Raw genomic sequence first — 10,957 nt, forward strand, 5'->3', positions numbered from 1 at the left:
TCTTTCATATGAAGACGCGGGCCGCAAATCATCATCCTGCGGGCCGCAAATGGCCCGCGGGCCGCGAGTTTGAGACCCCTGCCCTAGACCCTCATTCCTGGTAAGAAAAAACTTCTTTAAAAACCTGATTCAGGTAATTTCCAGAAACGATTTGACGCAATTCACAAGAGCCTGAATCGATTCAGATTTTTTTTTTCAATTCTTTTGATTCAATTTACTTCAAATTTGAGCTTACACATTTATACACATTTGTTTAGAAACACATTAATAATATACTATATGATTTGAATAAATTTATATTAATCTGATAAATTTCACATACTGTAAAATGTATTAGTGAAATAATGAGATTGTTAAGTAAATATTTTTCTGCTTCTCCTGGAGGATGTTTCAGTTTGGACACTAGGTGCCAAATGCGCTATAGAAGTACACATTCAAGAAGAATAAGGGAAAAAAAACAATATTTTATATATCTATTTTATTCATAAAAATATACAAATTCGTGCCTGTGAGTAAATAAAGATATTCAATTAGTCAGCAATGTATGATTAGTTCACATGAGTGTTAGCTGTCCTATGGGGAATTCCATTAAATGTTAGCATTAAGCTAGTGGACTTGAGCTTGATATGCTTAATCAAATTTTGTCTTTTGTTAATTGCCAATTGACATTTATAATTTTGATCCAACCATGAAGGGACTCGAACCCTCAATCTTCTGATCCAAAGTCAGACACCTTATCCATTAGGCCACATGGTCTATGAGAAAACTTAGGATTAGCCACATAGCACTGTCATCCAGTGGACGACTTAATTGTTCCCCTCAACCTGTTAGGGGAAGCGTGGACTGACTCAAATTTACACTTTGTGGTTTTATTTTAAATCCTATTTCCAAATAACTTGATTTTTTTTCTTGGTAATTATTGAGAATTTGTGGGGGTTTTTTCTTTAAATGTTTGATTTTTGCTTTTAACTGTTCATTATTTGGGGTGCAATGTTCTTTTTAAAATGTATTTATTACTGTTCACTACAAAAAGTTTTATTTTGGGAAACAAATTGTTTTTTTATACCCTTTTATAAAAAAAATCCGTCACTATTGGTGAGTTACCTTTTATTATTTACGTTAAATTATTTTCAACAGCGTTCAGCTGTCAGCTTTGCCTGTCAGTGCATGGCAAAGGCGCATGCGCACGTCACTTTGTATTGCAGCAGGAAAATCGATTAGTTTTCTGATTTTTCTTTTAACACCCCCGTTATAATGCCCCGACTTTAAACTCTTTTCTATATCGTATGTATTTCTAGCCGTATTGAGACAAAATTCCGCAATATAGACATTTCTTTTTAAATAAAGTTTTTTCGAAGTGACCAGGAAGTAAAACAGAACGAGACGCTAGCATAGTTAGCAGGCTGTCAGCGTTAGCTTGTGTGTTCAGAGGACGGTGATATTTTGTTCGGACGCTTGTAGGGTTTGTAAAGGAATGTGTTGATACTTTGTTTGATTCAGAACAATTATACTTTCCAACGTTCGAGCTGTTGGAGCTGAAGATCTTCTGCAGCTGCAGGAACCATGTCTTCCCGTCAGTCTCTGAGAGAGTTGATCAGCGAGCGACTCGCTGCTGCTGCTGAAGAAATCTTCAGACTCTGTGAAGGAACCATCGTCCAGTACGAGCAGGAGCTCTGTCGTCAGCGCAGACTGATGGATATCTGCTGGAAACCACAACTTCAGCTCCACCACATAGGTATGTTCACTTCTTCTTCAACATTCGAATCCAGGTTCTAGTGGACTGCTTCTGTTAGAGGATTCCCCTCCGCCATCTTGTTGCGGTAAACAGGCGCTCTGCAGCCGTCAGCTTCTTTCAGGCTTCAGTTCCTTTCCGTCTCTTTGTTGCTCCTCCCTTTACTAACTTCTTTTCAAGTTTAAAATATATATATATTTTCTTTTCCCGAAAACTAAACACCATTGAATAATGTAGATGTTTTTTTTTTCTGACTTTTGTTGCTGAATTAACATTGAAATAAGTTCTGATCAACATAGTTAAGACATATTTATTATTCAATAATCTCAGCATTAAGTCAGTGTTGATTCTTGTGCAGGGATGGGGGGAACTCTAATGTCTCTGTCCTCTCAGCGTGATGGAGAAACACAGTTACATTACTTATGTGCATCAGTGGAACTTTTATTTAGAACAGAACATTTCTGCACATGCTCCTGAGATCAGTCCGCCTTACTCACAAAAACTGCAGCGTAGCAGCAGAACCACTGTCTGAACCATAAACGATATGTGCACTGGAGATACTGACCACCTCCCCTCTGGTGTTTTAATGGGAAATACCTGCTGGTTTTAAGAAGCCAAAATCCCATAAACTTCATTCTATTTATCAGAATAACAATTCTTGCTCTGATCAAGAATTTATTATATCGCAATATAGTTTTTTTTCTATACCTTCCGATAATATCACAATATAAATCAAATAACTATATTTTTCAAATTTGAACACTCTTTGGCTCATAAGAGAATTTTTTAAGAATCAACAGATTATTTAGATTTAAATATTTTTTTTCTTATCACACTTTAAACACAAAAGACGCGCAAAGGAACATGATGTAACTTTATTTTTTTTCAGAAAAGACATAAATATAACAAACTGAACTGAAAATGAAAGCAAAATGTTTCAAGTTTTAAAAGAGGACATTAATAAAACAAACCACTAAACTACTTGATCAATTCCATTTAAAAACAAAACATTATTCTACTAATAAATTCTAATGTTTTCAAGTTTTACAGAATACACATAAAATTGAAACATCTTTATCTACATCCAGTGAATAAACTAGGAACAAAAAGCAAATTCTGAGTATTTCTCTTCATTGTTTAGACCACGTGTCAAAGTCAAGGCCCCAGGGCCGGATCCGGCCCCCCAGGTAATTCTATCCGGCCCTCCAGATCATTTTATTTTATTGATATTAATGGCCTGATGTTATCTTGTGCTTTCTAAATTGTATAATTTTGACAAAATATATTTTTATGCAGGGTAAAATATTGATTTATTCTGGAATAATATTCCTGCCTTTTTATTATTCATAATTATGTTAAAAACGGTTTTAAAATTCTAAAAATTGGTGTTCTGCTAGCTTTCTAGGCTATTTTGGCATATACTACAATTTTTAAGGCTGTATTTGTGTTTATTTTAGCTACGGGCTAGCTGTTTTGGCTAATTTAGACTTTTTTAAGGCTATTTTGGAGTTAAGCTAATATTTCAGCTACATGCTAGCTGTTCTGGCTATATTAGCCTTTTTTAAAGTTTTTTTAGGCTATTTTGGAGTTAGGCTAACATTTTGCTCTTTTGACTAATTAAGGTTTTTTTTTTTTTTTTTTAAGGCTATTTTGAAGTTTAGATATTTTTTCAGTTACACGCTAGCCTTTTTGGCTCACTTAAGTATTTTTAGGCTAATTTAGAATTTAGCTAATATGTTAGTGACTATAAGCCTGAGCATTTTCAGCTATTAGCTTCAGCATTTTTAGCCATCAATTTCAGCATCTTCAGCTATCAGCCCTAGGGGTGTAACGGATAAAAAAACCTCACAGTTCGTATCGTGTCACAGTTTTAAGGTCACAGTTCGGATCATTTTTCGGATCAGTAAAAAGTAAAAAAAAAAGACAATATGAAAGCTAAATTAATTTTTGGAAACGCTTTAAATCATATATTCAATGTGAATATAAAGTACTTCCCACACACAATATTTATATATGCAACATCAAAACTTTTGCTCATTGGGGCCTCTTTATTAAAACAAAACATCTTTAAAGTTTGAACACAAACAAAATGTTAAAACATGGAGTTTCTAACTATATTTGCATGTCTTGAGACCAAATCTACAAAAACTGAGAGAAAAGAATGTTTAAAAATAGTGTTGAAAATATCAAATCTATCTGGAGTTTCCTTAAAATACAAATGTTCTCATCCCACCCGCCTAATGTCCAAATTAAATCATAAATAAAACAGATAAAATATTTTTTGGTAATAATTGCTTTAATGAAACTAACTGTGAGGACATTGAAATATTTAAAATAATAATTATTATCTGTAAACGTGGCACTGTTGCGCCCGCTTTTCCTGGTGATTTTTGATCTCTTTAGCTTGCCATAAAATCATTCCATTACGGAGCGTCTTTCTCCTGTGTGGGACAGCTGCTGCTCTGAACTGGGAGATTCTTTGAATCCAGAAATGTAAACGTGTACTGATGCTTTTATTCAGGTCTTAACATTAAATCAACCTGATATCTATCCATCCGCGTCATTCATTATGAAGTTGAGTAAAGTTTGTGACGGAAGCTGCAGGGTTTTTACTGGATTAAAATAAGGTGGTGGTGTCTCGTCACGACTTCAGATTTGTAACCTTAACAAGTTTATTTTACTATTATGTTTTTTTTCGTAAACTTTATTGAATATTCTTTCAATTTACATATTTTACTATTATTGGATCACCTCATTATAAAACATAAATGGCTCAATGTAACTAACAAGCCTAAAATTGATACACAATAAAACAACTAATTATTCTAGTTTGAAGCTCCATACAAAAGCTTCAGGTGAATATTTTAACAAAACCCTCAAATTCATCACTTCAGCTCCAGAACTATAACTGGATAACACCCCACCCACACCCCCCTGTACGTTTACGAGCACGCACCTCCACCTTCTAAAACTAAATTTTTAAAACTTATTTAAGCGGACGGCGCCGCGGAGCTCCCGCAGACGTAAAATGAGAAGGAGCTTCGACCAAGTGACCCTCACTAAAGTTCTATGGTTCACCAAAACAATGTTTACAGTGTGTCAAGTTCCAGACTTGTGTTGCCACAAACCGTTATTTTAGTAGTTGACCAATCACAGATTATTTGTTTCGATTAGTCGACTAATCGGGTCATGCGCAAAGTGGATGTAAAACACACATCTTAACTTTTATTAGCTTTAGACTAACTAAAAACTAGATATATTCACACTAGCATTATCTGCAATAGTGCTAGTGTGAATGCTGTAAGCTGAATTTGGCAGTTGAAGATGCTAGTGCTGATAGTTGAAGATGCTGAAATTGATAGCTAAAAAAGGCGGAAGTTGATAGCCAGCTAAAATATTTGTTAAATACCAAATTAGCCTTAAAAAAGCCCAAGTTAGCCAAAACAGCTAACATGTAGCTGAAATATTAGCTAAACTCTAAAGTAGCCTGAAAAAAATGAAAAAAAACCCTACATTTACCAAAGACAACTAGAATGTATCTGAAATATTAGCTAAACTCTAAAATTGCTTAACAAACCTTAATAAATGCCAACATAGTCCAAAAGCTAGCATAATGCCATTATAACTTTCAACTTTACTACACTCTGACTCCATATAATATAAAGTAACGACTAATTGACCATTAACTTAGTTGTCAATTATTTTAAAAGTCGATATGTCATAGATTAGTTGACTAATCATTGAGCCCTATTCCAGACCAAACCTGTGGTGGAATATTTGTTGATCCGATGAAATGAAGAAATGTTGTCAAACGGTTTCAAGAATGTTTATTAAACAGAGCAGAGTAAAGTACACGCTTGCGAGCATGAAGGAGATTATATTTTATACAGTCATACAATAGCTGTTAATCAGGAGCTTAAGATGGAAATGGAAGTGCCATATCTAATATGGACAAGATGTTCTAATGAAATCAAAATGTTTACACATTGTGGTCAGGATGTTCTGACGATAAGAAAACAAGACTCAGAGGATGAAACATAAGTAAATGCATAATTTCCGTGACAAACCTTAAAAACTTTAATAAACTCCCATATTTCATGAGACATAAGTGCAGCTTTCACATTTTCTCAAAGATCTGAGTTAGTCCCGCCCACACGATGTGAGTTAGGCCCGCCCACTGAGTTTGATGGGTGAATGTGACCTTTAAAGTAATGAAATGATGTGCCCACTCTGGAACATGAAATCTTTTATTAAATCATAAAATCTTTCATTAAATTATTAAAAAATAAATGTATCTTTAAATAATTAAATGAAAATTTAAATGTTAATTAAATATTGAGACATTTAATGACATTCATTAATTTAATGCCAATTTTAAATAATAAATGTGTCCTTTTTAAGCCCACAGTGGCCATGAAATAATTATGAAATATGTAAATGTGCTTTTAATGGCTATTTCAATATTTTAATGCCACATATATTTCAACATTTATTGATTTCCACTTTTACTTATTTAATGCCAATTTTAAATAACTAATGACACATCTATTTTTTTTAACTTAACGGTGTAAATATTTATTTCGTGCAGTCCCATTTAGTCCCCCACAGCTTCAGACAGTTTTTTTTACTTGTACATTTATGACGTCAAAAAGGCCATGTTTTGAATTAATTCAACCCGTTATGTTCATAAAATCTTTCATTATTTATTTAAAAAATGTGTCTTAAATAATTTAAAATTAAATTTTAATGACATTTTAAGACATTTAATGACAGTCATTATTTTAATGTCCATTTTAAATAATAAAGGAAATATATAAAAATGCTTTTCCAATGCAATTTTAGTATTTTAATGCCATATATACTTAAACATATATTTATTGATATCCACTTTTATTTATTTAAAGCCATTTTTAAATAATTAATGATACATGTATTTAATAATTTAATGGTGTTAAGTCCCATTTAGCCCACACTGTCATGAAATATCTAAATGCACTTTTTAATTTCTATTTTAATATTTTATTGCCATACATATTCAAACAAGTGTTTATCTATTTCCATTTTTATTAATCTTTTTCCATTTTTATTGATATAATACTGGACCATGAAATAATTAAATATGTCATGAAAATGTTTTCTTTGCTTTTAATATCCATTTTAACATTGTAATGCCACAATTATTGAAATGTATTTATTGATTTCTACCTTTATTTATTTTATGCCAATTTTAAATATCTAATGACACATTTATTTAATAATTGAATGGTGTGTATATATTTATTTAATTAAGTCCCATTTAGTCCTCCTTATTAAACAGACAACACTTTGACTCAAATGCCGCTGTGAAAACACCCAAAAGAAAGGCCTGAATAATAAATTAAAAAGTATGAAAAACAAACACCGAGCCGCTTAGCTTAGCCTTAGCAGGAAATTGGGCAAAAAATGAGTCATCATGGTTGGTCCCTGCCACAAGACTCACAAATGAGTAAGTCGAGGTTCAAGTCAGGTTTGGTGTTCGGCACAGGTTTTCAGCGGTGCAGACGATGCTTTGCAGACCAGTTTTGTATTTTGCTGAGTTAGAGCCACAGCACCAGAGGGCAGGAAGGATCTGCTGACCCGGAACTTAAATAATGGTTGAGCCCCGCCAAAATAAAGCAAGCTAGGTGTACGTGATTGACTGACTTGATGCCTTGGCTTGGAGACAGGGGTACACTTAAATTACAAAATAATTATTTTAAATTAATATTTTTTATCTTATGTTTAAAATATGTTGTGCATTTCTCTCTGTTTGTATTCAACAAAATGTCATTTTCTAATATAAAACACCTAGGGGTCAGTTTTACTGTTGCTAAAAACACAAACGTTTGGATAAAAGTGTTCCTTCCTGTGTTTCTGTCTCCTCAGCCCTCCACCAACATTGGCTGATAGAAGAGGAAGATCTCTGCAACCAACAGAGGAACTTCGGAGTGGATCAGGAGGCACCAGAACTTCCACAGATTGAAGAGGAGCAGGAGGAACCACAACCTCCACAGGCTAAAGAGGAACAGGAGGAAGGACAACATCCACAGATTGAAGAAAAACAGGAGAAACCAGAACCTCCACATATCAAAGAGGAACAGGAGGAAAGACAGCATCCACAGATTGAAGAGGAACAGGAAGGGCTCTGCATCAGTCAGTATGAAGAGATGCTTAATCTGAAGCAGGAGAGTGATACCTTGATGGAGATTCCTATTTATGAGGAATATGAGCACAGTGAAGCAGATCAAAATGATCAGCAAAGCTTTAATTTGACTGATGGTCATTATGAAGAGTTGCTTGATCTGAAACAGGAGACTGATATTTTGATGGGTATTCCTATTTGTGAGGAAAGTGAGCATCGCGAAGCTTATCTAAACAATCAGCAGAACTTTAATGTAACTGATAGTTGGGATGAGGAAGGAAAACATCATGAAGAATCAACATTAACTACAGATGAAGAGAAAGACCCACAGAACAGAGATCAGAGGAAGGGAAGAGACAGAAGTCATGTCCAAAGTGTGGTCCGCTCTCACATTTCAGAAGGTCAGTGTGACTCTGATGTTAGGAAAAACGTCAAGAAGAAATCTTTGGCTAAGAAACACAAAACGTCTTCAAAAGGAAAAAGGCCTTTCCATATAAAGTTTGATAAAAGAACTAGAGTTGCACACAGTGTGAATGTAAAGTTGAAAAGTGAATCTGATAAAAGTCCTCATGTCTGTAAAGAATGTGGTAAAGTATTTAATCACTTGTCCCAGTTCAAAGCCCACGTGAGAAGGCATACGATAGGGAAGCGATTTTCTTGTAAAGAATGTGATAAAACTTTTAGCTACAAGTGTCATGTCAGAGTACACATGAGTACTCACACAGGGGAAAAGCCCTTTCATTGTAAAGAATGTGATAAAACGTTTAATTACATGTCTAAACTCGCATCACACATGAAAACTCATACAGGAGAAAAGCCTTATCCTTGTAAAGTTTGTCACAAGAGTTTTAGTCATACGTTTAATCTCAAAACACACATGAAAATTCACACAGGAGAGAAGCCTTTTTCTTGTAATGAATGTGATAAAAGTTTTGGTGTTTTAGCTCATCTCAAAACACACATGAAAATTCACACAGGAGAGAAGCCTTTTTCTTGTAATGAATGTGATAAAAGTTTTGCTGTTTTAGCTCGTCTCAAATCACATATGAAAACTCACACAAGAGAAAAGCCGTTAGAAGATTTAAGAATAGGTCCTATCTTAAAAGACACATGAGAACTCATACAGGAGAGAAGCCTTTTTCTTGTAAGGTATGTCATAGAAGTTTTACGACAAAGTTCTATGCTAAAATACACTTGAGAATTCATACTGGAGAGAAGCCTTTTCATTGTCAAATTTGCAAAAAAGGTTTTAGTCAAAAAATAATGTCAAAAGACACGACACTTCATTTAAGAGAGAAGCCTTTTTCAAGTCGAACAACTTGGTGAAAACTCTCAACTCAAGAAATGAAGGAAAAATTTGGGGTTAAATCAGGATTTGTCTTAACCGAATAAAAAACTGGATTATAAATTTAGAAAATAAACATTGTAAATTCAAAATAAAAACGAAAAAAATGTTATGTCTGTGGCCCTCAGACTGGTTTGTGGCCCAGGTGTTGGGTCCCCTGACTTGATGGAAACAGGAAGCAAGTCGAATAATGACTAGTTGAGGTTACCCCAAATGTAAAAAAATGGTTTTTCTGACTTCTTCTGTGCAGGCTGAAAACATATTTTTTTCCGGATTTATTTTGATCTTCTAAAACCCCATCTTACTTTTTTTTTTTTTAGATTTTCATCACCTCTGATCTACAATTATCAAAACCCATAAAATAAAGCACGTATTCATTTCAGAGTATGTATAACTGTTCTGTACGAGTTTCACCATTTGAATTGATTTACCAAAAAACTGTTGATTTAAAAAAAAAGTCTTATAGATGAACCTGCAAATAGAAATGTGTTGTTTTTAGTTGTTAGAGCATAATCTTCATCTTTTGATTGGATTGTGGTTATATTTCATGATGAAACAATGTGTATGTTGTCTAAGCCTGCTACCACGACAACACTAGAAATATTTTCCTTACATCTTTAAGTCTAACACATTTCTATGTGAAGATTTCTTTAAAGTATTTGCTGCAGTTTTTATTTTTTCTGGGTTATGCGAGCAAGTCCTTTCTTGATGATTTTCTGTTTTTGAGAAATCTAAAAAGAAGAAACTGGTGTTTCTGTTTTGTGTTCGTTTGATGCTTTCCAGTAGAGATTAAAACTGTATTTATTTTCATTTTCAGTGCTCTGTCTCAATCTTTATGTGTAGAATAAAGTAGACATGAGTCAAAACTGTCACAATATGGGTTTCTGTCGTTTGTTGGTTCTCTGCAGGTTCAAAAACTGGGCTTCTCAAGTCCACGTCAGGAAATCTGCAGGGGTTCTGCTCTGTAAATGATTGAGGATAAAATGAATGTCAATTTATGGGCCCTAGTTACCTAGATCAGACTCACCACTTTGTTTGCAATCATAGATGATGAATTTTTATATGAATTATTTTTATGTTCATTATTATATTAAAAGCCAGACAGGTGCCACATACCAGGGTCTAATAAATGATGCTCATCAGCATTTCGTCAATGACTGAACAACTCTGTTCATGATATGGTCATCATCTCTATCAAGGCTGGTTTTCAGTTCAGGAAAAAACAAAAGCATGCACTGACCCTCCAGGCCTGCAGTCCAGGACCCATACAACAAACATCTGCTTTTGTTACAACTTTTTTATTGTGCTTTTTTATCTTTACTCTTGAAAAAATTTAATTACTAATTAAAAAAATGGGAGAACATTTTTAAATTGAAAAATGGTTTGTAAGATATTAAGAAGGACCCGTCATACATTTTATCTAGGTCATCATAGGTTGGCAGGTGTTGAAAATACATAACAGAATTTGTATATGATCCTTTGGAGATTTTATTATAAAAATTAATATAAAAAATAATCATCTATGATTGCAAAATAAAGTTGTATGTCTGATGTATATAACTATGGCTCATCATTTGGTGTACATTTATCTCCTTAGGTCACATGGTTTGGAAGGTATTAAAAAAATTACCAGACTTAACATGCGAGCCTTTGAGATTTTAATATAAAAACATATAAAATACGAATGTGTTTTTATTTCAATTATTTGTTTGTTATTTAT

At 33.7% G+C, this 10,957-nt stretch overlaps 1 protein-coding gene and 1 non-coding gene across 3 annotated transcripts; one reads left to right on the forward strand and one right to left on the reverse strand.

Moving 5' to 3' along the window:
- Positions 1–683: 683 nt before the first annotated feature.
- Positions 684–756, reverse strand: trnaq-uug. The gene has a single exon. It is a non-coding gene; the product is annotated as a tRNA-Gln (tRNA).
- Positions 757–842: 86 nt separating this feature from the next.
- On the forward strand, positions 843–10,112 carry LOC112142238 (zinc finger protein 180-like). Of its 2 annotated transcripts, none has more exons than XR_004949055.1 (2): positions 843–1,820; positions 7,637–7,774. XR_004949055.1 is itself a non-coding variant. In XM_024265511.2 (2 exons), exons 1-2 carry the CDS (start codon positions 1,693–1,695, stop codon positions 9,004–9,006), a joined length of 1,413 nt encoding a protein of 470 aa, XP_024121279.1. In that variant the 5' UTR covers positions 1,682–1,692; the 3' UTR covers positions 9,007–10,112. The 2 variants fall into 2 exon arrangements, 1 of the variants encoding a protein (XP_024121279.1); XM_024265511.2 differs by having other exon boundaries at positions 1,682–1,735; positions 7,637–10,112.
- Positions 10,113–10,957: the final 845 nt, after the last annotated feature.

This window comes from Oryzias melastigma, linkage group LG2 (genome assembly GCF_002922805.2).
Source record: "Oryzias melastigma strain HK-1 linkage group LG2, ASM292280v2, whole genome shotgun sequence".
Taxonomy (NCBI): domain Eukaryota; kingdom Metazoa; phylum Chordata; class Actinopteri; order Beloniformes; family Adrianichthyidae; genus Oryzias; species Oryzias melastigma.

Coding starts and splice junctions, on each gene's coding strand:
- LOC112142238 (XM_024265511.2), top strand. CDS start 1,693: ATGGATATCTGCTGGAAACCACAACTTCAGCTCCACCACATAG. Junction 1,736..7,636: donor ACTTCAGCTCCACCACATAG/GTATGTTCACTT, acceptor CTGTCTCCTCAG/CCCTCCACCAACATTGGCTG.